The sequence below is a fragment of the Borostomias antarcticus genome (assembly GCF_949987555.1).
Source record: "Borostomias antarcticus genome assembly, chromosome: 10".
Lineage (NCBI taxonomy): Eukaryota > Metazoa > Chordata > Actinopteri > Stomiiformes > Stomiidae > Borostomias > Borostomias antarcticus.
In genome coordinates, this window is record NC_140243.1 from 8,395,823 (window position 1) to 8,422,291 (window position 26,469).

The 26,469-nt window shown below is 50.3% G+C and overlaps 1 protein-coding gene across 1 annotated transcript in view; it reads right to left on the bottom strand.

The window, feature by feature from the left end:
* Positions 1-10,706: 10,706 nt before the first annotated feature.
* atp10a (ATPase phospholipid transporting 10A) overlaps positions 10,707-26,469 on the bottom strand; it is a gene marked incomplete at both ends in the record, with an annotated part of 34,461 nt that continues 18,698 nt past the window's right edge. The window contains 12 exons of the mRNA XM_084443939.1: positions 10,707-11,385; positions 11,673-11,860; positions 13,103-13,207; positions 13,657-13,737; positions 14,214-14,414; positions 14,876-15,001; positions 16,525-16,601; positions 18,781-19,159; positions 19,748-19,932; positions 20,279-20,405; positions 20,824-20,927; positions 24,280-24,850. Of these exons, the coding sequence (XP_084300065.1) occupies positions 10,707-11,385; positions 11,673-11,860; positions 13,103-13,207; positions 13,657-13,737; positions 14,214-14,414; positions 14,876-15,001; positions 16,525-16,601; positions 18,781-19,159; positions 19,748-19,932; positions 20,279-20,405; positions 20,824-20,927; positions 24,280-24,850 (2,823 nt within the window). The remainder of the gene's footprint in view (positions 11,386-11,672; positions 11,861-13,102; positions 13,208-13,656; positions 13,738-14,213; positions 14,415-14,875; positions 15,002-16,524; positions 16,602-18,780; positions 19,160-19,747; positions 19,933-20,278; positions 20,406-20,823; positions 20,928-24,279; positions 24,851-26,469) is intronic.

Below are 26,469 nucleotides of genomic sequence, written 5' to 3' on the forward strand. Positions count from 1 at the left end.
ATCCCCTACCATTTTGAGTAAACACGAAGATATCCCAGCATGCAGCGCACGACGGTTGTCAAAAAAGGAACGTCCAATCAGAAATCATGTCACGATGACACGCAGTGGAGGTCAGGACCAAGGATTTATCCTTTGATTTGATTAAAACCTGACCATACATTAGTGACAGGAATTTCCTATAGTAGCCTGATTATATACATTTAGCTACAATAATGTAAATATGCAATAATCCAGATGTTTTGATAATATTTATGAGATTTTCTATTCCTATGAATTCGTAAAATTAATTTCAGAATAGGCTAATTGATCATGATCTCAATCTGTAGTACTTCATATATTCAGCAGATGGCAGTGGCTACTAATGAGTAATGACCAATGCTGCTTCAAATTCAATCGGATGAATACAGCCTATATCATAAAGGGCCCAGTGGAATATCTTTTTCATTGGGCACAAAATTCCTGGCAAAGCCCCTGACTACGTGTGATCTTGGTGGCATCGTTGAAAGAATTCATCAGGCTGTGGTCAGAGGATGGGAAGAGACACAAAAGCCTCCCTCAGGAAATCTCTTCTGACAACCCACCATTCCTTTTTCTCTCCTTCATAAATAAATTAATGTTGAAAAATGTTACTGTTGACCATTAGTCAGTGAGAATAGAGAGGCCAGACCTTTTCAGTTGGACGTTCTGAACAGCTGAGTCATGTCAAAAGTGCTGAGTAAAATCTGTGTAAAATGAAACGTGAGATGTTTAGGATCGTTTCAGATTTTTTTGAGCAAACAGTTAGACACTTTGCACTCTGCACATTTTGGGTATCCAGTCCCTTTATCAGTTAAGCAGAATTCACTTAAGCCAGCCAATCTTATCTTTGGAGACAGAAGCAGAGGGGACATTTTGTCAGGACGAGCCCTTTAAAAGTGGCTGAGCTGTTGAAGCATGCATCCAGTAGACAGCTCATTCCTCATGCCTTTCCTCTCCATCAATTTTAGGATCTAGTTAAATGGCACTGACGAACAACCTTTCATCAATCAACCACCCCCCCCCAGCCTCAACGTCCCCACATCCAATTAATTTACATCCTGAGAGTGTGACATCAACACTGTATATCACAACCTAATGGCTGAAGATTGTGCAAAAAAAGCTTTACAGGTGCAATATTAGGTACTGTAGAATATAAGAGCCTCTCACTTTAGTGTGATAATAAGGCTTAAGCAGAATGGCCGAGTGATTTATTATAAGGCCTAGTGTAAGGAATGCTAACAGTCCCTTCAAGAACAATGTCCCTATTGGCGCAACTGTCAGCGTGTCCACCTCACTGGGCAAGCCCTTAACATGGGTTATCCTAGAACCACAGGGACAATTCCACCTTTACTTTGACTGGGATAACCGCTTCAATAGGTGTCTTTGACAGAAGACGCCTACTCACACTTGTTGCATAAATTAATAGGTTTCACTTTGTGTGTCTGCTAAGACAGGCATAGCTGTAGGGAATGCTCACACCTTAAGCCGCTCTGAGAGCTTTATGGAACAGGATTATCAGCTGAGTATTTTTAAGAGGCTTATGATGGTTTTATCATATTTGAACACTTACAGACATTTCCCTTGCTTCTCTCCAGTGAGAGGCAGTGCAATCAGAATCATAACCCTGCCATAAATCAACACTGACATGTTGCTGCTGGTGCTCCAAACCTTGGCATCTCTCTCTGAAACGGGGCCTTGTAAATTATGCATTATTTAATGTGCATTGCTCTCCCATTGAGGGTGCTGGGAAATGTTAATAATTCTGTATGCGTGCCAGCTAGTGTAAGATGGAGATTTACATCTACGGTGGCATTTGTTTCAGCCGCCATCAGTCCCTTGTGTCACAGACACAGGGAAGGTTCAGTCATTTAATCATTATGCCAGTGAGATGGGAGAGGTCATAGGGAGTTAAAACACAGTTTTGATGCATGCCACATTTCACATTGAAATTACAACAATATAAGAATTCCTGTGTAATTGAGCACACAATTGGATTAGAAGTGATTTGGGGTGGGGCCATTCTGCAGACAGTAAGTCAAAAACTCATTTTCTAGATAGGGCTCTAATAGCCTGTTAATTATGACATTATAAGAGAGGGGTGAACATATCACCTGGGAGACGCACATTTAGTCTGAGCAGAATAAAAAGACGACAAATGAACACAACGTAAAACCTTGTCCCCTTTGTTTGAGCGTGGCACTGTACTGTAAATCATCCAACTACAGTACATGTAGTTATCCATACTAACACTGGGAGTCTCTGCAATCACAGGGAAGAGCTGTTCCAAGCTCACTGGCAAGTCACCCGCATCATCAGTTTCTCCCTAAAGATTGATGTTAGAAATAATATTTTTGCTTTGCAAAGCATATTTAGGAAAAAATAATCTTATAGTTATTAGGTCCATTTTTAATTGCTTTGAAATTGCTAAATCACATTTCACTGCTCACTATTATGTCATAACACAATGTCCCTTTCTTAATTTGAGGGTCTTCATTAATTTGCGAGAGAGAGAGAGAGAGAGAGAGAGAGAGAGAGTGTGTGTGTGTGTGTGTGTGATCTTTGGAGGAGAGACTAAACAAATGTCAGAAATCCCCCAGCATGCTGTTTGGTTTGCAGCGTAAACATTAACAGATGTTGTCATGTCATGACACTCTGACTTTGACTGACCATCTGACGTGTGTCAGAATAAGTGGTCTCTCTGGCCACAGCATGGGGCCCCGACAGTTCACATCAGGACACCTGAGCAGATGTGCTGGTTGATGGGAAAAGCTCCTCAAATTGAGAAAATGAATCAAATAGGATTTTACATCTAATGCTCTATGATTTACCACCCTCGAGTTTTCACCATGAAATCTAATACCTCATGAATACCGTGCAGCTGATATGACTGATAGGAGACCTTGCATTCAGCAATGACAGTACAATTTGGGTGAAAAGCCATGGCACAACGCAGGGTGCCAGGATTAATGCACGCTCCTGTGAATCACGCGTGTGATTTAGCTCTGCCCCTGTCATCAAAACCGTCTCCTCCCATGTCCTTTTCACCGAGGAGACCTTAAATCAACCTCGGCCACTAAACAATATGAATCGATGTCATTCTCGTGTCTTTAGATTTGCTGATTACAGCATCTTCAATGATTCGAGAAATTGCCCTTTGATAATACCATGAAGCTTGCACTGCATAGAATTCTCCATTCATCAGCAGGCTGCTGCAAGCTGCAGTGAGAGAGAAAGAGACAGAGATAAAGAGAGACAGAGAGAGAGAGAGAGAGAGAGAGAGAGAAGGGGGGGGGGCAGAAGGGAGGGGGAGAGGGACAGTCGACTGGCAGCCACCCTCGTAACCAGTCGGAGCCCTATCCTCCGGAGCTCACAGACAGGACCCTGGTTCGTCATTTCCATTTTACACCACGACCGCTGTTCCAAACTAACCCCTCATCCAGGTCCCGTACATCTCAATTATTCAAAAGCAAAGAAAGTCAGGGATTTGAATAGACCAGGTCGGATAAAAACCCCAACCCTACTTCCTCTTTTTAATAAGCCTCTCTCCCGAGAGAATAACAGCGACGCATTGTGATAGAGTTCATATTTTCACCATCAGGCTCTGTGTGAGATGAGGAGATAATACAGAGAAGGCTTTACAGAGAAGCTAATTGCCAACTCAGCTAGATCAATGTGCACTAGCAGTGCCTACATGTACAAGGTACAAGGCATACCCTATCCCAGAGTTTCTCTGTCCCCTGGGGTGCAGCACTGACATGAAATATGTGAACGTAAAGTGACTGTCAGACACTTCAAAACATCCCCTGTCCTAGCTAGGGGAGGCCTGGTGAAGGTTGTTCCTAGGACAGGGCTGGGGTGGAGAGTATACAATAGGAATGTTTCCTCATCGTCGTTAAGTGATTCCTGGAAACGTGCCACAGGGAGAGGCAGAGAGAGAGAGAGGAGAAAGAGGGGGGAGGTGTACAGTGTAAAGAGGTACTGTAGTCAGGCAATTAAAAGAGAATCCAAGTGCCTTGTGATCACGACGAGTGTGCCTGTGCTAAGTACCAGAGGCATGACGACGATGGTCTTTGGACTGCATCTCTGATGTGCCTAATTAACATGTCCTCTCTCTGCTGTCTCAGACCTTCCTTATTAAAAACACTATTATATTGAAATGACCAACCTTGTGTCTGCGTGAGCTGCAGTGCCGGGACATTTCTGTCAGGCACGACTCTGGACTGACGACCAGTTCTTCCCTGCTGGTGCGTGCAGAGCGCAGTCTGCGGGAGACTGTGTTTATTACACAGATGGCTTTTTCTGCTACATTGTTCTGTTTGAGAGAAATGAGAGGCTGACAACGAACAGGAGACTTTAAGTGAAGTGAGGATTTTGACCACATCACTTACGGCAGGAGAGTGATGGTAGACTGGGCCACACAATGGCCACGCGACAGGGAGACAGATGGGCCCAGCCAACCGAAGTCTTTCATTTGCAAATTGGAGTCAAAAGTTCTTCTGCGCCGGCGTGAACGAAAGGGCCCTGCTCTCCGTCTCTCCTCTTCCACACCTCCTGCTGCGCAGAGCTGTACGGGGAAGGTCTGGCCGGGGGTGGCCGTTACCGTCGCACCAGAGCGGACACTTTTACGAGGTGGCTTAGGAAATTGAAAACGTCCTGATTTCAGCATGTTAAAATGATGAACCATGAAGGTTCACGATTCACCTAGACCCATACATGAGCAACATGCAAATGACCTCCATTAACTGCTGCTGCGCCCGTCGCATCTGGGCCCGCGGGCGATCAGAAAAGCAATCAGGCCAATGAAAGGAGACAGGGAGAGATTGAAAAGGACCCGATCCATTCATCCTCAAGGATGAGGCTATTCAATCACATTATTCGTCTTCTACAGTAGCCTGCATATCATTCTACAGAACATAAGATGCTCATGACAGCTATTCCTTTCATCCCCTGTTCCAGGTCATATTACATCAGGAAGAGCAGAGGATGTCAAAAGGCGTGCGGGATGAGGCTCAGGGGCCCCAAGTGGGAATGGATTTGGGGGCTCCCGGGGTCTTCGGTTGGAATAACATGTATCGAACCTGATAAAGCCATGGGCGAAACATGTTGTTCGCAATGTCATGTAAAATTGTTTTAAATAATATGATAGGCTACATTTAAAGAAGAGAAGTCATTCAGCCTCCTTGTGTGCGGTTAATCTCCATGTATTCATCTGATGTCTCCTGCCATCACCTGCACCAAAAAACAAGGACTGACCAGCCCTTTGCTCAGCGCATCTAAGGACATTGTTGACTATAAATAGGCTACACTAATAATGTCTTCAACGCAACAACTCACTATGGCGAGAAAACCACCGGATATTGAAACGTTGTGCGTGGTCTGCACGTTGGTCGCCCGGGCGCTGAGGGCGAGAGAGAGAAGCATTGCAACGAGGACACAAAAAAAGATCCACGTTATGCAGAAAAAAACAGCTGATCAATCTGGCCGGCTTGCGTCGGGGTGCTGAAAGAGACGGAGGGCGCGGCGTGGCGAGCAGTCATCATTATCTCTTGTGTTCAGATGAGGAACCCGCTTCTGAAAAGTGCAGCGCCGGTCAGTAATTTGCCGATCCCGGGCCTGAGTAACGGCCGCATCAGCAGAGCCGTCTCCAGGCCTTTTCCCTCACCGCGCTTTAAGAGAAATTCATTAATAACCGCTCGCCTTCCCCTGGCAAGGGACCATAGACGCTCTGCTCGCCGAGCAAAGACAAACCTCTGCAGACAACAAGGCCAGAGATCATCAATCTAGTGAAGGCCCATCAACCTCCAGCGCACAATGGGGTCTCGCAGGAGAGGTGAGGGGAGACGTGTCAAACTGAGGAGAGGCCAACACTGTGAACTTGTGAGAACATGGTGACAAAGCTTTTCACTCTGGCCAGGCTTGAATGTCAAACTCTACCCCATGGAAGATGATAGGCTAGATAAAGTCCTCAAAGTTAGGGTATCACTTTTTTTGTGCATAACTAATTCATGGCTAATACGTATGTACAAGAAACTAATAAGGCTTTGTTCTTAAGCCGTTTATAAACTGTTAAGTTTCTTATGTCTAATCAAACACAAACGTGTTTATAATGCTATTATTAACACATATAACAAATATTAAAGGAGTAATATGGTGATTGAATGTGACATTTGATTGTAGTCTTTAGGCAACAACAAAACAAATGTGGATAATTTTTTTTATTATTCAGTCGTTTAAAATCTTTTAAAACTTATTTTTACAAGCCTAAATTTCCCACTATAAAAGTTCACCCAGAATGTGTGGGCGTGGTCACGAGAATTGTCAATCAACTGATGTAATCAATTGATGACAGACCAGGCCCCGCCCCCACTTGTCAACCTGACCAGAAGGCTGTCGCTTGGTGTCCTTATCTTTTCGTTTTGTGGAGTTGACTATAAGTGTAATAATTGAATCAGGCCTACTGGTAATAAAGCTTGCATTCAAAAAATATACATAACATAGTCATACACAGACTTGAAACTTAAACTTGTTACCATAGCTACCATGATAAGCGCTCATCTTGGGAAACTGCATTTTCCCAAATTAGCTATAGCACTAATGATAGGCCCTACTAACATTAGACTCTTATAATAGGCGGGACAATGACTTCCAATAATAATTTTGGATATTTAGCTAGTACTTTAAAGTGTTACCGAAAAGCCTGCTGTGAACTGGCCTCATAAGATGTGACGACCCATAGTAACAGCTCAGCTTCAATCTTTATGGCAGGAACTCACAGTAGTGCCGTCCTCGTAGTGCGTCCTGGGCTCCCAACACAAAGCCTCGGCCGCTGGAGTTGAACTGCAGTCGTGAGGGAGGGAGCCTGGAGAACACACCTGGGAGCTGGATGGCCAAACACAGAGACGCACGCACATCCTTCCTGCCACTAGGACTCCACTGGGCCAGGACTGGCTGACCATATGCCCCTCAGTCCAGCTGGATGAGCAAAAGCCTTCCCCAGGGGCTTCAGTCCCGGCTGCTTCCCCATCCCTAGTCTCCCTAAATGTTTCAAATGAACAGAGATCATGTGGTTTATTATACACAATAATAATTATATATATAGTATTTTAGTAGTTTATATATACATATAATATATAATATATTATATTATATATATATATAATATATAATATATTATTATAATATATTCCTATAATAAACCACATGACGGAGTGCAGACCTCCGTCCCTAAATGCATTTATGGCTCTGTACACAGCAAAATTGAATGGGTTCTAAATTGGCTCATTCTACATGCCTCTGAGTTGCATGAAAATCAGTCTTGTAGTTTTAGCGTAAACCTGGTCTAAAAAAAATCAATAGAGGTGAATAGCCGGCCGTGTTTGGGAGGCTTATGGACTCGCCCCGTGATTTGGATCCGCTCCAAATTTTAATTTGTTCCAAGATGGCCCATGCTACACCACGCCACTAAGTTTCATGAAAATCGGTCCAGTAGTTTTTGCGTAATCCTGGTCCAAAAAATGAATGGTGGGGAATGGCCGGCTGTGTTTGGACGGCCCGTGGACCTGCCTCATGATTAGGATCTGCTCCAAAATGTAGTGCATTCTAAGTTGGACCATGCTACAGCCTTCCACCAAGTTTCATGAAATCGGTCCAGTAGTTTTTCCATACTTCTGCTAACAAACACACAACGCACACACGCCATGGAAAACATTACCTCTCGCCCAGCACTGTCACTGGGCGGAGGTAAATAAATAAATAAATAAATAAAATTATTTCAAATCATTTTAAATTTATTCACCATTGGAACTTAAACATTGGAATTTAAACACTGGAGACATTGGAACTTAAAATGAGGCCATACCTAATTGCATCACCCAAAGCCCCAATCAGACACAGACACAGCAGCTGGAAAAATACCATCAAAGATGCAGTTACTGAACACCCCCAAAACAAAACACCATATCAATCTGAGTGATAGAAAATACAGCATGATTCCCCCTCAATGGTAACAATAACAACAGCCATGTGAACAGAAAGTGTGAAGAGACCCCCAGTCTGAGGGTCATATTGAGAGGGAGGGTGACCATATTCCTGAGAGGAGATTCCCCTCATATGAGAGAGAGGGAGAGAGAGGAGAGAAGAGAGAGAGAGGAGAGAAGAGAGAGGAGATAGAGAGAGAGAGAGAGAGAGAGAGAGGAGAGAAGAGAGAGTACACTTTGGAATGCAGCAGGGGCTGAGTTTGAGTTTGGTTAGAGGCCAGGAGGCACTGCCAGCATCCAGAGGAAACAGAGAGACACAGAACAGTACAGAGCCATCCTAACAGGCTAACATAGAACTACTGGACTGCATCGCATGTCTGCTAAATAGGTGACCATTTAAAAAACAAACATAAAATACGGAACTAAGATGGATTCCAGATCATTTTCCCAAATAAATGAATATCTACATTTTAAAGGGTCAAGGTTTTCAATCTGTGATTCCTTATCCAGTGTTAAGGCACCTGCTACTGTTAAGCAAATACATACTGACATATATTGTAAATTGTCTTTGGTCAATGTAGTGTGCTTTAGGAGAACACAGTGGATTCAAACATAATTATAAATGACAACCAAAAAAACATCAAGGTACTGCTTCAAACATCCCTGCACTTCTGGAAATAGTACTACTGAATTTTTTTTCCTGGCTTACTGTCAGCATCATCAGATGCAGAACAACACAGTGTGAGATGGTTCACTTTACCCAAACTGAACATCACCAGTGTGACTGGAATATGTCCAATGCAATGCACAGTTGTGACAATTCATGTGTATTTGAACATAGCAACATATATTTCAGACAGAAATTTCCATAATCTTTTGGGAAGGAAACAGGGGAACGTTTGTTTCCAGTTCTCTGTGAAATCTTTGTCTTATTACTTCCAGAGTTACATCAAAATTCTGCACATAATGGAAAATACATTTGATGAAACTAGAACATTTTTAAATAATTGGTACTGAATATCTTCCATACAACTCCTCTCCTGCTACCAATGGTGACAGTAATGCTGTTTCTTATTGGAAGTTGAAACACGCGTTCTGTAGTGCAACGTTGGTTTCTTTCTTTCATGTTTGAATAAGAGCTGCTGGGAGACATAGATGACCATTCATAGCAGGCTGCATGATAGCTGCATATACTACAGTACTACCAAGCCACTGGTAGGAACGTCCAAGGACAACACCTGAAGGACAGACTGAGGCTTTGTCATTTGGAATGTAGGAAAAACCTAGCATACAGTCTGTCGAGCGCGAAATGGCAAGGAAAACAGTATTTGCAATTAAAACTTCTTGATTGATCCTTGTCATTAAGGGCGTGTGACAGCTGTACATTATGAACTTACAGTACTGTAGGGTTGAAGGCTTTGGCCTACTGTTGACAAACAAAACCAGCAGTCAATCTTTGTTGGCTTGGATAAACTAAACAATCTGAAGAGTTAACCAACCACAACACACACGCACGCACGCACGCACACACACACACACTCTGCAATGCTGTGAAGATACTTAGACAAACAACCTTGCTGTGCTCAATAACTCCCACTTTAACAATGAACAGCATCTTGGGCATTCACACAAACTCTCTCACTTGGCTTTGCACAGACAAAAGATCTCCATAGTAACAGCCCTGGAGGAAACTGAGTGAAAAATAACATGTATAATTAGGTTTTACTGCCTTGATATTACTGCATCTTCTATAAAGTCTGTAGCTTATAAACATAAATGTCATGAGCAACAATGGAATGCACTGAAGTATCAGCATAGTGATAAACAGACTAAAAATATCTCAAACGTAGGAATTGAGTGACATTCAGACCATTATTAAAAAGGCCTTGACCATGAGGCCAAGCTGTGCTCGAAAGCTGCACAGCTCTGTGTGGATAAAGATTCAAGTAAACGGTAAAGCTCAAGGATCTACAGGGAGATCCTGCCTCGTGCCATCAGCTGCATACCACTGTAGGTCTTTGGAGCACTGAACAAGAAAAAACCCTCCCCCGTCACTAGCAACGCAGGATAGCTTTCAGTTATGACTGATGATAAAGGAACATGGCTTCTCAAAATGGACACACCACTGCTAGCTACAGTAGCGCTAGAGCGGGCCCTTGCATAAAGGCACATTAAAAGGCATTGAGCATTACAGAGCAAGGCCACTATCAAGATGATTGGATTCATGTACAGGTGCAGCTGAGGGAATGAACATTGTGCTTAATAAAAGAGCATACTTATCATTAGAGACTAATACGGGACAAATGCATTTGAAACTGAAGTGACTATACTCCCTCTTTCAGAGAGAGAGAGAGAAAGAGAATGAGAGAGAGAGAGAGAGAGAGAGAGAGAGAGGGAGGGAGGGAGGGAGAGAGAAATGGAGAGAAAAAAAACACTTCCTAACAAACTGATACTGGAAAGCCTCTGGTCTGCTTTTGCTTAAAACAAAATTCCTGTTCTGAGATGCATCTTTGAAAAATCTTCCGGAGAACGTCCAGTTCCATAAAATCTCTACTCTGTCGGCAACATACTCTGCTTTAACTTTATACATCTAAAAATACATGTAGAGTACCTATAACTTTTTTTTATAAAATAATCCTTTTGAAAAATAGAATAAAATTCAATAGAGCTATCGTGCAAATCTGAGTTAGAGTACATACATACTGAGATACATCATAGTAAGGCGGTGGTTTGGAGCAAGTCTCTGGGACAGTGTGAGGCCTCCTGGGCCCTCCTCCCAGTGGGAACCATGTGATCTGGCACCTGGGTCTCTTCATAGTTCCTGGCATTGGCGGCACACTGCCATCCACCAGCAGGGGGCAGTGTCAGCTGGATGCTCTCTGCCGGCCCGAGCAGAGGCGTGGAGGCGATCCAGCTGGACGGGCTGGGGTCCGAGGGGTCCAGAGCTGCACCCTTGTGGCCGTGGGAAGAGGGAGGAGGAGGAGGAGAGGGCTGGAGGAGGTGCACGGCGGGTCGGGGCGCTTCCTTAGTGTAAGGAAGAGTGTCTGTTTCTGTGGAGGCCAGCGTGAAGGGATCGTTGAGGCTGACGTCGTTGTCTCTGAGCCCGGCGGGGCCGCTGGGGGCCGCCTTGGCCCCCGCCCGCTCCCCTCGCGGGGTCGGGCCCTTGGGGCTCCAGGAGCTGCTTAAGCTGGTCCGGCCCCTGTGGCTGCAGTCTTTAGGGTAGGACCTGGTGAAGGAGAGGAACGGAGGCTGGAGGCCGTACTGGGACCCCGCCGCCATCCGGTTCAGACCCAGGATGTTCCTGCGTGTGTCGCTGGGAAGACGGTCCAACTGCCGTCCCATCTGGACCGGGCTGGGGCACAGGGAGCCCTGACAGGCCCGGTAGAAGTATCTGAAACACAACACACAGCCAGACGTCAGGACATACTTCAGGTCAGCACTATCTGGGATATAAATGCCAGTTCTTTGGAATAAACATAAAAGGTATCTGCTATCAATAACGGTCATAACTCATGGCTTTTACAACATCACCCTCCCTGAGAGCGCGCTCAGACAGAAAGACACACAACGCACGCACGCACGCACGCACGCGCGCGCATGCACACACACACACACACACACACACACACACACACACACACACACACACACACACACACACACACACACACACATTACCTGGGTAGCAGGGCAGCTATGGGAGTGATGACACAGAGCAGGTAGAACAGGGGCTCTACCAGCAGCCTCTGCATGGTCCAGTAGGGGTTGGAGGGGGAGAAGCAGGTGGGACAGGAGGCATTGTAGCACAGAGCCACCGTGAAGAACAGGCCCACACTGAAGGAGATGGACACCCAGTTCATCCAAGTCTGTAGGGGAGGGAGAGAGAGAGAAAGGGATGAGCGAGTTCCGTCTCTCTTCTCGTCCGTCTAAAGCGATGAGCGAGTTCCATCTCTCTTCTCGTCCGTCTAAAGGGATGAGCGAGTTCCGTCTCTCTTCTCGTCCGTCTAAAGCGATGAGCGAGTTCTGTCTCTCTTCTCGTCCGTGTAAAGAGATGAACGAGTTCCGTCTCTTTTCTCGTCCGTCTAAAGGGATGAGTGAGTTCCATCTCTCTTCTCGTCCGTCTAAAGGGATGAGTGAGCTCCGTCTCTCTCGTGTTCTGGTGCGCAGGCTTATTTTCCTGGTTAGGCCGGCAGCGATGTACCTGACCGGCCGAGTGTTCGGAAACGTTTGCTCTTAAGCGCTGCCGGCACTTGCTGTGGATACGGGCCTCTCCGCACAACAGGTCATCACGGCCAGGATGGGCTGTCCGGGACCGCCGAACGCTGAAGGACATTTTTCATCTAGGAAACTTGTCGGGCTCAAATTTACAGCTTGGGCGTAATGGAAAAGGGCTCTAATCCAACGCCGGGTCGTAAATTTATCAAATGGCTCATAAACCCTGCAACCGTTTTAGTGGGAACAGAAACGCGTGTGTGGATACCTGAGGAGGAACCCATGTGGGACGCAAACAAAATAAACAGTCGTTTCGGTCCCCCGCGTCTGCGCCCGTGACGCCGCGGGCCGTCCGCGTCGTGGCGTTAGGCGGTCAGTGGGGACGGTCAGTGGGGACGGGCAGCGCCGACCGTCTGCCTGATCTATGAGCGCTGGTACCGCACTGTGTTCTGGTTCAATCTAATCGGCCAAACTCGACGCATAAATATCCATGGGCTTGTCAGCCTGCTGGCTGCTACTGCCGCACGGCCAAGCGCCTGATGTGAGGGTGGAAAAAGAAGTCCTGTGAGAAAAGGAAGCTTCTCTCCTGCCAGGCTGAAATCGGGGGGAAAAAGGCTCATTTTAATACTTCAAAAAAGGCATGAGGCAGTTCTCACAGCTGTATCGACTCTGGATGGCTTGATTCAGTTACTGCAGTTTCATATCTATATAAGCACTTTGTTGCTATAATGTCTAGCGTCTAGCGTGATGCTCTGTCTCCTTAGCAGTGAATACGTTTATCCCTTTTTTTGCCTCTTTATTGGATTTCTAATCAACGGATTCTCAAAGCAGCAACTTGAAGTGGGTGAGTCTCTGGTGTCTGAGGAGGTGAACGCCGGCCGGAGCGGCTGCCTCACCCAGGTCTTGGTCTCGATACCCAGGTGCAGCAGGATGGTGAATAAGGCCAGGGTGGTGATGGGAGTTCCCCATGTCAACAGATCCACCTCAGAGTCAGCATAGGCCTGGAGCAAAGGGGGGGGGGGGGTGAGAAAGAGAGGGGGAGAGCGAGGGAGGGGAGGGAGAGAGAGAGGGAGAGGGTGAGAGAGGGAGGGAGGGAGAGAGAGAGGGAGAGGGTGAGATAGGGAGTGGAGGGAGAGAGAGAGGGAGAGAGAGGGAGGGGGGGAGAGAGAGAGGGAGAGAGAGGGAGAGAGAGGGAGGGGGGGAGAGAGAGAGGGAGAGAGAGAGAGAGAGAGAGAGAGGGGGAGGGAGGGTGGGACAGAGAGAGAGAGAGAGAGGGGGAGGGAGGGTGGGACAGAGAGAGGGAGGGAGGGAGAGAGGGAGGGAGTGAGAGAGGTATGAGAAACAGCAAAAGGGAGGCGGAGAGTCTAAATATGTCAGTGACCTGAATCAGGGTCAACAAGGCCTCCCCACTCAGTAACTCAGTAACAAAATGAAAACGAAGAGCACTCACAAAGTATGGGATGAAGAAGCAGACCAGGCTTTGGTAGAACGCATCGATCATGTTCATCCAGAACATGTATGGCTTGTATTCCTGAAAAACAGACCGGAATGTGGAGCGTGAGCGTTGAACAGACTACTCACCTACAACCGCTGGGACATACAGCCCGTCATCGTGTCAACAGACATCCCTCTAACAGAGCCATATAAAAAGTTATGATTCATGACCAATAATAATGAACGGCGTCCACTGAGGCGGGTAGAGGCGCCAGAGGGACCGTTCAAATCTGACAGTTCCTCGTTGGCCGATTGGGCTGTGAGGATGGGATACTACTGGGGTTTCTGAACGCGGGGCTCGTCCTGGTTTCCCTGCTCCTACAGCAGAGTTTCTTCACTGTGCTGAAACGTGGGACCACAGGAAGTGCTGTAGACTCCTCTGAGTGCTTCAGCCTGTCGCTCTCCAGGTAAAACGTACGCAAACACGCCCACCTCTGTGGCGTATCGAGACCCTGCGGAAACGCACTTTAGATAAAACCACGTGAGCGCTGAGCGCTTGGCCCTTCCGGTCACCTCTGAGTTCTGTCCGTTCATGTAGAGCTGAGGTAGTTCCTGGAGGGTCTCCGTGGAGACGTCCTTGTCCAGCGTGCCGGTGATGAGTTGAGGGAAGGCGGAGAACATCAGGTTGAAGAAGATGAGATACCACTGGTCGATCATGGCCGACCCCGAGAAGCCGCAGTAGAACTGGTACCAGAAGATCAGGGCCACAAACATCTAAGTTGGGTGAGGGGGGGAACGAGAGAGAGAGAGATGTAGAGAAGAAGCCGGCTTCTGCAGCTGTTCTCTCAACAAGGCTAAACAAATGTAGGAGGATCTCATGGCCCACGGCCACACAGGATGATGTTTCATACAAGAGCTCTCCAGGCCTTGGCATATCTAAAAGATAAAACAGCGTGGAGTAAACAAGCCAGGGAACCTGACCGATGTTGACTTGTTGTTGGTAGAGTACAAGAACAGCTGCTATGTTGGTAGAGTACAAGAACAGCTGCTAACTACATAAACAATTCTCAAAGAAGCCTCCTAGTAGAGCGTGTTTTTGACTCCAAAAGACTATTTCTGTCAGGCCTTCGCGGAGGCGATGCCTTAGCTAACATGAATAAAACGTACGAGAGAAACCCCGCGTTTGGGATTCTCCAGTACTGTGTGGTGTGGTGACAGGGAGGGGAGCCACTCACGGCGTTCTTGTAGAAGAAGTAGAGAATCATGTTGGCCAGGCGGGAGTAGCACCAGTGGCCGTGGACCAGCAGCAGCTTCTGCAGGTACTGGAACCGTGGCAAAGCGAAGTCGCTTGCCATCACTGCCTGCAGAGCACAGCGGACGAGGAAGGCAATCAATACCCACACAGCGGGCAGTACACACACGCAGGCACACACACACATATACATATATGCCCCCCCCCCCCCCTCCCACACACACACACACACACACACACACACACACACACACACACACACACACACACACACACACACACACACACACACACACACACACACACACGTGCACTCACGCCAACAATCGGCACTCGCGTGTTCATGTCCTGCTGAAACAGCTGCTCTGCTGGGATTGAAAAGCTTCATCAAAAAATACAATAACCTTTCAATAGATCGCCTCCTCCTGTGATTCCCCGAGACAGCAGAGGACATTAATACAAGAAAGTGCCGCCGGGATCTCCTCCCACAGCAGTTACCCCTTATATGAATAATCACGACTGTCACCCCTCAACTGTCGACGAGAGAAATGACGGCGTCTTCCCCATCGCGCGGTAATTTCATTTCTGCCGCGCCTCAATAACGGGGTCTAAATGAGTACACGGGGAGGTGGCTCTTATTAGGAGAGAGGACGGTTCATCAAGACGATGTGTGCGCCATGGGGGGGGGGTGGGGGTGGGGGGGGAGAGGAAATGTGCATCTCAGCACACCCAGGAGTCGGGAGGAGTGACTGCCGTCCTCCATTAAGACCAAATTTTATTAACAATGATTAATCTGGCATCCCCCGGCTGAGGATGGGATGGTGGGCCCTTAACAGATGTGCGGCGCCGCGGCGTGCCTGGGACGCCGTGCCGGCGGGTTAATTGGAAGGCTTCGCTCACCGCCACGCGCGGTCACCTTCCCGGAACACGGTGTTAGCGGAATAGGCGGGGCGGGGCGGGGCGGGGGGGGGGGGGGGGGGGGGGGGGGGGGGGTTGGGGGCGGGGTGTCCTTACCGGTACCGTTGCCAAGGATGCTTCTGTAGCTGTGGCCCTGGCCTTGGGGGAGGTCTAGGCTAGGCTAACACGCACGCACGCACGCACACACGCACACACGCACACACGCACACACGCACATACACATACACACACGCACGCACGCAGAATAGGACTGTGGCGGGGAACACGGGCTACTGTAGGTCGAGGGCCGGACAAAGACATGTAGATGACAGCGGTCCCGTCCATCACGTGTGTGCGGGGAATGGGCGGACAACATTATGGGAAGCTAAACACTTCATCTAATCGTTTACGGTTCGCTCTGGACGTCCCTCTCTTCCCCTTGGGCCATTACTGTCCTTCTCCCCCTCCCCCTCCTCTTCTCCTCCTCCTCCTGTACTCAACCCCATGCGGACCACCCGGCCGCCCCCCTCGCTCACTCTTTTACATCTTTTACGCCCCCCCCCCCGCCCCTCCTCCGCTCCTGCCGCCCCGGTATCAATATTCATCCGCTGCACCCCTCTCCTCCCCTCCCCTACACGGACACCCCTCTCCCCCCCCCCCCCCCCCCCAACCCCCCCAGGTTTGTCCTTACCTGCGTGCCCTCCAATCTCTCCCCCCCTCCGGGTTTCTCCTTACCTGCATGCCCTCCTGTCCCGAGATGCCCACGCCCACGTCAGCCACCTGGATCATGCTGACATCGTTAGCCCCATCACCTGAGATTAATGACGGTGAGCAGAGGGAGAGGAGAGCGGGACGAGAGGGAGGTAGAGAGAGGTAGAGAGGAGAGAGAGAGGGATGAAGGGAGGTACAGAGAGGAGAGAGAGAGGGATGAGAGTGAGGTAGAAAGAGAGATGAAGGGAGGTAGAGAGAGAGGGATGAAGGGAGGTAGAGAGAGGAGAGAGAGAGGGATGAAGGGAGGTAGAGAGAGAGAGGGATGAAGGGAGGTAGAGAGAGGAGAGGGAGGCAGAGAGAGGAGAGACGGAGGGATGAGAGGGAGGTAGGGAGGAGAGAGAGAAGGATGAGAGGGAGGTAGAGAGAAATAAAGAGAGAGGAGGGGGGGGGGCAGAGAACAAGAGAGAGAAAGAGAGAGATTCAGTAATGGGAGTTACCTCCTCATCCCTCTCCACTGCTCCTAACTGCTAACACAGCAGTGACAGAAAAGCGCACAGCACTGCAAAAAATATGAGCTGGCCGAGCGCAGCGGCAACAAACACACGATAAAGAGGGAAAACACCCCGGTGAGTCACGCAAGCCTCCGTGCGCCCGCCCCGCCCCGGCTCCGCCTAGAGACAACGCCCCTGCGGACAAGCGGCTCATGGTGACGGGGCGTCCTCTGGACCCAAGTGTACAGTAGATCTTTTTGTTGTCGCTGCATTTGTTGTACAGTAGGTACAGTAACACTGCTGATGGACCAAAAACAAAGCAAATAGTTTTCGGGGGCCGGTAGAAAAAAGCTGACGGGCGCTGTATTATTTATGGCGTTCCTGTGAAGTTGTCCGGCGGAGGTAAAACCTGGGATCGCTCCTTCAGATGGATTGGAGTGTTTGCGGCCGGCCGTCTCTCTCTCTCTCTCTCTTAAGCGTTCACCGGTGACACGCGCCATGTCGGCGCCCGCCTACTGTATCTGAGGAGTGGAGGCATTTTGCACGGTGCGAGCTGAGGTTTGTGGCGGCTCTCAGATTTGCTTGTTTTATTTGCCGCTTTGAGGCCGGTCCAGCTGCCCGGCTCCTCGTTTATTCCCCCCCTAGAATCACCTGCTGCGGCCGTTTAAGGAAGCAGCTCCGCTTTCGCGCCAAGATAAACCGCAGAGATCGCTCATGATGTCCTGTCTATCCGCAACACGGCGTTGCTGATCTACCGGCCGGTCACCCGCTGCTGGTCTCCTCCTGTGCCAAGACAACCACACTGAGAGAGGGTTTCACATTTCGGTTGAACAGCCAGAAACGGAACGCCGCCTTAATCATTCAGCCGCTCAGCGGATCGGACAGAAGGAGGAGTGACGCTGGGTAGGAAGTACGGCCACAACACCGCCGGGTAGCACCGCCACCAACGCAACGGAACCTGGAAGTAATAATAATAATAATAATAATAACTAGAAATGGTGCTCAGAGAGCACAGACCTCCGCCCACGAATGCATTTCGTGGCTCTGTGCGCGCACACGTTTTGTGTGAGCAGGACACATTTGCTGCATTCATTAGGTCGACCTTCCCACGTTGAGATATTGACATTGAAGTCCAGAAAATGAATGGAGGTGAATGGCCGGGCATGTTTGGGCGCTCGTGGACCTGCCCCGTGATTGGGATCCGCTCCGAAATGTCCATCCATCCATCCATCTTCATCCGCTTAACAGGGGTCGGGTCGTGGAGGCAGCAGTTCCAGCAGGGGGCCCCAGACATCCCTTTCCCTGGCAACATCAACCAGCTCTGCCTGGGGAATCTTAAGCCGCTCACAGGCCAGTGCGGAGATGTAATCCCGCCACCTGGTCCTGGGTCTACCCCGCGGCCTCCTCCCAGCCTTCTCTGGGAGGCTGGCCCCGAAATGTAATGGGTTCCAAGTTGGCCCATACTACACCCCTCCACCGGTCTGGTAGTTTTTGCGTAATCCTTGTCCAAAAAATGAATGGAGGTGAATGGCCGGCCGTGTTTGGTCGGCTCGTGGACCCGCTCTGTCATTCAGATCCGTTCCAAAATTGAATGGTCTCTAAGTTGGACCATGCTACACCCTTCCACTGAGTTTCATGAAAATCGGTCTAGTAGTTTTTGCTTAATACTGCCAACAAACCAACAAACAGACAGAGGAACACACGCCACCGAAAACATGAATAATAATAATAATAATAATAATAATAATAATTATTATTTTTCATTGTCAGACAATCTCAAAGTACTCACCTATGGCCAGGGTCATGACCTTCAGCTTGTTGCGCACCAGCTTGACCACGGTGCTCTTCTGCAGGGGTGTGGAGCGACAGCAGAGCACCGACCTGCAGCTGCGAGCCACCGCCAGGAAGCGGTCCTCCAGGCTCTTGTCCAGAGCGTAGGCCAACGTGCGGCCGTCGATCACCAGGCCCAGCCGGTGCACGAGGAAGGGAGTGGCCTGGGAGGAGGAGGAGGCAGAGGACGAGGACGAGGAGGACGAGGGAGGGGGGATGTCGAAGACCCCGAGGTCATGGCGGCGGTAGGCCGCCGCAGCCGCCTGCTCGGAGGAGCTGCAGAGGAATTTGGCCTGGATGTAGTGTAGGCTCTCGTCCAATAGGACTGCACAGGCCTCCTGATAGACAGAGACAGATAGAGAGAGAGAGAGAGAGAGAGAGAGAGAGAGAGAGGGAATGAGAGAGAGGGAGAGAGAGAGACAGGATCAGGGCCAAGCCTGGGTTCAGGACAGTCCATCAGCATCAAACCCTGGGCCTCACAGCACATCTGGCAGCCAGACGTCTGTACCAGGCTGAGCCAGACGCCCGTACCAGGCTGAGCCAGACGCCCGTACCAGGCTGAGCCAGACACCCGTACCAGGCTGAGCTAGACGCCCGTACCAGGCTGAGCCAGACGCCCGTACCAGGCTGAGCCAGACGCCCGTACCAGGCTGAGCCAGATGCCCGTACCAGGCTGAGCCAGACGCCCGTACCAGGCTGAGCCAGACGCCCGTACCAGGCTGAGCCAGACGCCCGTACCAGGCTGAGCCAGACGCCCGTACCAGGCTGAGCCAGACGCCCGTACCAGGCTGAGCCAGACGTCTGTACCAGGCTGAGCCAGACGCCCGTACCAGGCTGAGCCAGACGCCCGTACCAGGCTGAGCCAGACACCCGTACCAGGCTGAGCCAGACGCCCGTACCGATTCCCTGACCCCGCCGGCGGTCACCTGAGAGTCGGCGTTGAGGGTGATGATCTCCTCCTCCGGGTCCAGCAGCTTGCAGGCGTAGGCGATGTTGATGGCTGTCTCCTGTTTGTCCCCCGTCAGCACCCATATCTGCAGTCCGGCTTTGCGCAGCGAGGCGATGGTCTCGGGGACACCGTCCTGCAGCCGGTCCTCAATGCCGGTGGCTCCTACGTGGTCGGGGACAAAAACTCACCGATGAACCTCCCAAGAGAGCTGTGCAAATCAGGCAAATGTCCTCTCCCTGTGCGTTTAAAAGAAAAAATTCCCGATGCTCTAGCTATGAAAGAAAATTTGTCAAGAGTTAAATGCTGAATTATCGTCGCCCCTTGCGTGTCTTTATGGAGTCAATGATTGTACAGCCCGTCGAGTGTTCAGTCTTTTCCCGGACATCTTAAAAACACAGCAGACGACCAGCGCTAAATTGCACGCAAGCACGCAAGTGTCTATGCTCATGAATGCAGTGTCTATGCTCATGCTGTACTTGTGTTGACCTCCTCGGAGGCCCAGGTTTACCCAGCAGGTGGAGGTTGGTCTCCAGCCGCAGCGCCGACTCAAACAGCAGCTCCTCCCGCCCTTGGATCGCCGTCTCTGCCTCCAGATGGCACCGTAGCCAGCCCGCGTACTCCTCCTTACTCAGAACCTGACACGAAGAGGGGTGCCACATCACTCCATTTAGTCTTTTATAAAACGTCAAATCCAAACACAAGACTCTATTTCACACACACAAAAGTGTGAGGAATCAACAGTAAAAGCTGGTCCGTGAAAGACCTTGAGAAAATGTTTGCTCATATTGTAGAGCAGGGCAAGCAACATGAGGGCTCTGATGAGACTTGGCGGTGAGAGCATTAATTAGCAGGCCGGGAAAATGCTAGAGCTTGCAGATGAGTCACGGAGAATGTCACTTCGGAAGATGTGATCATCTGTGCTCCGCCACAAAAACTGCCTCTCATTCCCCCTCAGTAACTCGCAACATGGCGGAGATAGAAGTATTAAAAGGAGGTGTGAGGCGGTGCCATGCTGGGCCCATGCTGGGGAGGGGATGTGGTTTTGGGTGTCACCTTTTTGGCGATGCACAACGTTCGAAGACCATCTGCTGCGTAAAGGTTCAGGTAATTCTGTGTTTTGAACAGAACCTTTCTTTGGCGTTTCCCTTTGGAGTCATCTGAAAGATAAATAGTTAGAGTTAAGTTCAAAATAAGCTTCGGCTAGTTCACTTCTAGGAAATGTAAATAAACCTACAGTAACTGATTCCGCAGTTTCCTTTATAACTTCCCACGTGTGACATGAGATTCATCTGTGATTCACACAAAAAAAAACACATGCTATGTCCTAGCGCGTTGCTTCATGTGACTCATCCCACTCAGTCTGCACAATGTTGGGAGCATGCAGTATAAATCTATAGCAAATTCTCTATTTAAAAGACATTACAAGGGACGTTTCCATCGATTCTTCATGTGACGCAACTCTGAGCCAGTCTGTACTGATGACATTTGTCAAGATAAGCGCCGTCACAACCTCCAGAAAGCCCTCCGGCGCTTTGGTTTCGAGATCTTTGAGCAGAGGTCTTTGAGCACTTGGCCTGTCTCTTTGCTGAGGAACCAGCTTGCTGCTGTTGGAGGGAACCTCCTTCCGAACTGTCGTCACGTTCTTCCCTCTGCCTGGCAGGCAGGGGGGAAGGATGAACACTTAACAGGTTGGCTTTATCAGTCTACTGACACGGACGTCCTGGCCAAGTCCCACAGCAGAGCGCCAAGCTTGTGTTCTCGCCTCAACGACACGCCAGGCTGGCTCTCACACGCAGCTGTACGTGATTACGCTTCCTGGGATGAATAAATTCAGACAAAACAACTAATCTGTGTTCACAATCACTTTTCCTTCCTCCAGGGCTAGAAAATGCTGAAACGCATTTACATGTATATTCTAGACTCGGGATGCGGAAATATGAAAACTCTCGACAAATCAACTCCTCGACGTGGCTACCGTAAAACGCACGGATGTCACTACTTCCTACAGTGTGTGATGGATCTCTGGAGTACTTTCAAGGACTTTGAAAAATCCCCCGTTCCTCAACGAATAATTTGTCAGACCGCGAGGCAGGCGTGACAGACGCAGGTGGCGTTTGTTTATCCTGCCCTTTAAAACAGGGCCTGGTCTGCTCCGGGGGGGGGGGGGGGCAGGGGTGGGGGGTGGGGTGTGGGCAGGGGGCCCGGAGTTACATCATGACAAATGGCTTCAGTCAGTCACTTCAAAGTCCTAGGGGGGTCTGGCTGGCGTCCAGCTCCAGCCCCTCCACGTGTTATTTGGGTGACGTAAGAGTGCCCCACCCCCCCTTCCTCTCGGCCTGAATGGAGCCATTGTAGGGACCAATGTTGCACAGCGGAGGCTCAGCTCAGCCTGTGTTCTGATTGGCTACTTTGAACCAATGGCGAGAAGAAGATGGTGCGTGGCCTGTGGGGGACACGCCCGACCTTCAGCGAGCGCAGTTTCTGGATGGAGGACACAGCACTGAGGCCCTGTAGTCGTGGGCTGGGCCTGGCCGGGCTGGCGGGGGTAACTATGTTACCCTCCTCCACCCCTCCTCTCTTCCACCCCTCCTGTCCTCGAGCCCGGGCCAGGCCCAGCCCACGACTACCCTCCAGTCCTCCTCCAGCCCTTCCAGTGAGCCGGGGGAACAGAGTCCTGAGGGAGTCATACAGCCTCTCCCACTCTCATCTAGAAAGCTACTGCACCGTGAATCCGGAGGTTAGCGCACAGCGCCTAACAGTTAGCCTAACACCAAAGTGGCGTGCAATGCTACTTCCGACGCTGCTCTACAGACGGCACTTTAAGTGCTGAATGTTCGGCGTGCACTCGTACCGATAACAAGTACGCCACCCCACATAATGGAAAAGCAGTCTTTCAAAAACTAAAAAAAATGTGTTGTACTGCAAATCACATTTGAATTCAGAACTCTTTCAAAGGAGTCAAACTGCTCTGGTAGCGCTTTCCTGATGTGTAGCTTATTATAGGTTCTGTTTGAGGCAGGAGGGGATAATGTAACTCAGAGCTACGTACAGTCCCTCTTGCTGAGAATATAGTACACTGAACAACACAAAAGACAAAACAATTTCCTTCCAAATTTGCGGTAACATCAGAGGCGCAGCCACAAAACCCCCGAGCTCAGCCGTTTCTAATCAACCTTCATATACTGCGTGTGTTACGAGTGTGTCCCTGAGAAACCTAAACAAAAATAGGTTTTCCCATCACTGAGCTGTTTCTGCTGTTGTAGTGGCAGTCCTTCAATCAGCAGGGTGGGTTCCTAGGCAGTCCTGGACAGCCGTCTAGGGCCTGTGTACACAGCTTTAATGGAAAGTGCCACTGTAGCTCTTTGCATGCTGGGAATATTAACGACCGTGTGCACCTCTGCCATTAGGGATCTACAAGAGTCTCTCCTTCTCTCCGCGTCCTGCCGCCAGACTCCGGTACCGTGAGGAAATGTTCTGAACTCTGGGCTCTCAGGGCACATGGATGTGTGTCCCGATGTTGATACTGGCAGGTTTGTGGCTCTGGGAAAGCGTGAGACAGTTTTCCTTTCTCTGCAGTAGCGGGGATGTAATCTAAAAAACACAGTGTTTATGTAACGGCTAGCTCTGCGTCAGGCCAGCGCCAGCCCCCCCCCCCCCCAAAACACACACACCTTCACAGACAACATGTGTGGGTGGGAGGAACACCTCACAACGGGACAGAGAACAGAGGCTTGGCTGTCCCTGCATCACACAGCAATGACACACACACACACACGGACACACACACACACGGACACACACACACACGGACACACACACACCTCAACAAAGCTAAAAATGCTGTGGTAAACGCCATGATATGAGAACACAGCCCTTTTCACAAAAAACGAAACTGCGCAAAATTTAAAGCAATTAATCACTAGGGATAGAGCAGTCTAGCGCTGCTGAAATCCCCTCCATTTGTTAAGGTGTTAGCCCGCTGTCCGTGTGGAGATCACATCCAATGATTAGTAGGCTCTCTGATTCTGTGCCGAGATTCATCAATCCTACTGGAGAATTAAGTCTGGAGACAGCAGATGGGCCCACACACAGAATGGAGACACGCACGCACGCACGCACGCACGCAGCATGCACACACACACACACACACACACACACACACACACACACACGCACACACGGGAACACATTCACATCAGAGCTCCAGACTAACTTATTACACTGGTAAAAAAAAACGTTTTGATTTAGGTGCACCAGCACATAATTTAGGTGCACCCAAAATCTTTCACCGCACCTTTTGGCGCCTCAATCTGGATCTTTGCAGAATGCGAGTGGTGGAAAAAATAATAATGCTACACACACACACGCACGCAGAGACAGACATGCTATATGTCAGGCTACCCGGTGCAACCAATGACGCACGCGCGCACACACACACACACACACAGCTCTGCACCGCATGCATGACGAGCCTGTTGCCGACATCGGCGCTGCAGAGCGAGGTCGTACCTGCGGCGGGGGGTCTGATGAGGTCCATGATGGCGGAGTCCGCCCCCTTGGTGTAGACGGTGACCTGGTCGGTCAGCGGGTGGCGCACCACCACGGACATGCGCTTCCTGGTGGAGTCGAAGCCCAGGGTGTGCAGCAGCTCGAAGCTCAGCTTCCCCAGGTGGGGCAGCTCCACGGTCACCTGGTCGGGCAGGCGGCCGACCAGCGAACACTTGTAGGCCCGGGCGGCGTACACCAGGGCCGCCTCGTCGGGCGACTCCGCCTCGTAGCGCAGCTCGCCCTCCTCCAACGCCGCCGCCGCCGCCTTGGCCTCGTAGCAGGGGGGCACGGGGCTGAAGGCGTGCTCGAGCCCCACGGGAGGGGACCGACGCTCCTCGTCCAGTTTGGTGAGGGTGCTGTCGGCGGAGGGGGAGGGGTGCAGGCCGGCCACGCCCCGCTGGGAGGAGCGGCTGGCGACCAGGCTGGAAGAGCTGCTGTGGTTGGACCCTGAGGTCAGCCGGCTGGGTGTGAAGCGCTTGATGAAGTCCTCGATGGTCTTCACCGGCGACTTCAGCTCGAACCTCATCCTCACCTGCGGGGCACAGCGGAGGGGGGCGGGGGGGTGTTACGGTATAATCTGACCTTCGGAAAACCAGTGTCTTGGAAAACACACCTGGGAAAAACCCAAGCCTCGGTTACACTAGAAGATAAGATTTTAGAACTGTAATAATTATCATTACAGGACCCGAGAGGGGGCCCTGGCGACCATGTTCTTTTGAATGTTTTTCATATTGGGTTCTTGGGAGGAAACCCTTGCGATAACGGGGAGAACATGCAAACTCCGCACAGAAAGGCTGTGAGGTGACCGTACTAGATACTGCGCCAGTGATTTTGGGGCTCGTTTTGCTCAAGGACACTTCGGAACACGCCAAGAGCTGGGATCGAACCAGGGACCTAGCGATCCCCAGCCGGCCGCTCTACCACCCGAGCTACGTGCCGCCCCAACTAGAGGGGGTTTCTTTTCTACCGGTGAGTGTGGCATCGAAGGTCTGAAGCACCAGCGTGGTAGAGGCTTAACACGTCTCTCATAGCATTAAAAGCCCTTTAGCCATGTCTTTATTCCAAGGTGGAGAGTACAACATAATGGCAGAGCTGGACTCTCGCTGTGTGTGAGTGAGTGTGTGTGTGTGTATGTAATCCCGTGGGGACCCGAGCAGCAGCTCTCACATATAAATCATTCAGCCGCTGGCTGAGGCACAAGGGCAGCGGAATAAAAAATGGCCAATCACAATGGGACAAAGGAAGCCATAATAAAAGTGGAGGAAGTGGAGTGAGAGAGCGCGGCGACGCCGTATCAAAGCCAGACATGTACGTTCCCGCTCGCGTTAGCAGATAACCTCCAGAACGGCCGCGCCGAACGCATGAATAATACACGGCTGTATTCCGCGAGGTGTAATCTGGAGGGGGCTTGGCAGCGGCAGGGGCGGCGAGCGGACAGGATGTGGCCCCCGAACGGTAGGACCGCGCCCGGGCATCCAGCGACCCGACACAACCCCCCCCCCCCCCCCGCCGTCACTCTAAAAACACAAAACAAGTCGCACGCAACCCCCACCCCCCCGCCACGGCCCTCGAACAACCCCGTACTCAAACTGCATCAGAGCGCTGGAGCAGGCCTCAGAAACCCAGCGGCTAACCGCCAAGTGAACGCGAAATGTCCTTGTTCGCCTCGGGGGATCATGGGAGCGGGGGCTCCCCAGCTGGGTAGCGGTTTCCAGGGTAGCGGTTTCCAGGTCCAGCTCCCTGGACGGATGTAAGGTCCGGCGCACCGCTGCATCTCCCGCGCTCCGATCTGCCCACCACACGCGCTCCCATGTCCCACATCTCTAGTGTCTTAGCTATTCTCAGCACAAAGACACCCGCATGCCTTAAGCCGGGCTCAGACTACAGGATTTTTGGGCCGATTTATCCCCGATTCACCCCTCCCGACAATCGGAGGTAGAAATCTGATCTGGAACGTTGGTCGGGGCCGATGATCGGTCCAGATTATCTTGTAATATGATTTTTTACAGATCCAATCTTATACCTCCCGATCGGCTTGCAGACCCATCGGGGCGGCCCCGATAATATCAAACATGTTTGATATTTAAGATTATAACATCCCGACTTTACAAGTGAGAAGGCGAGACCAGTGGTTCATTGCTCCCTCGGGCA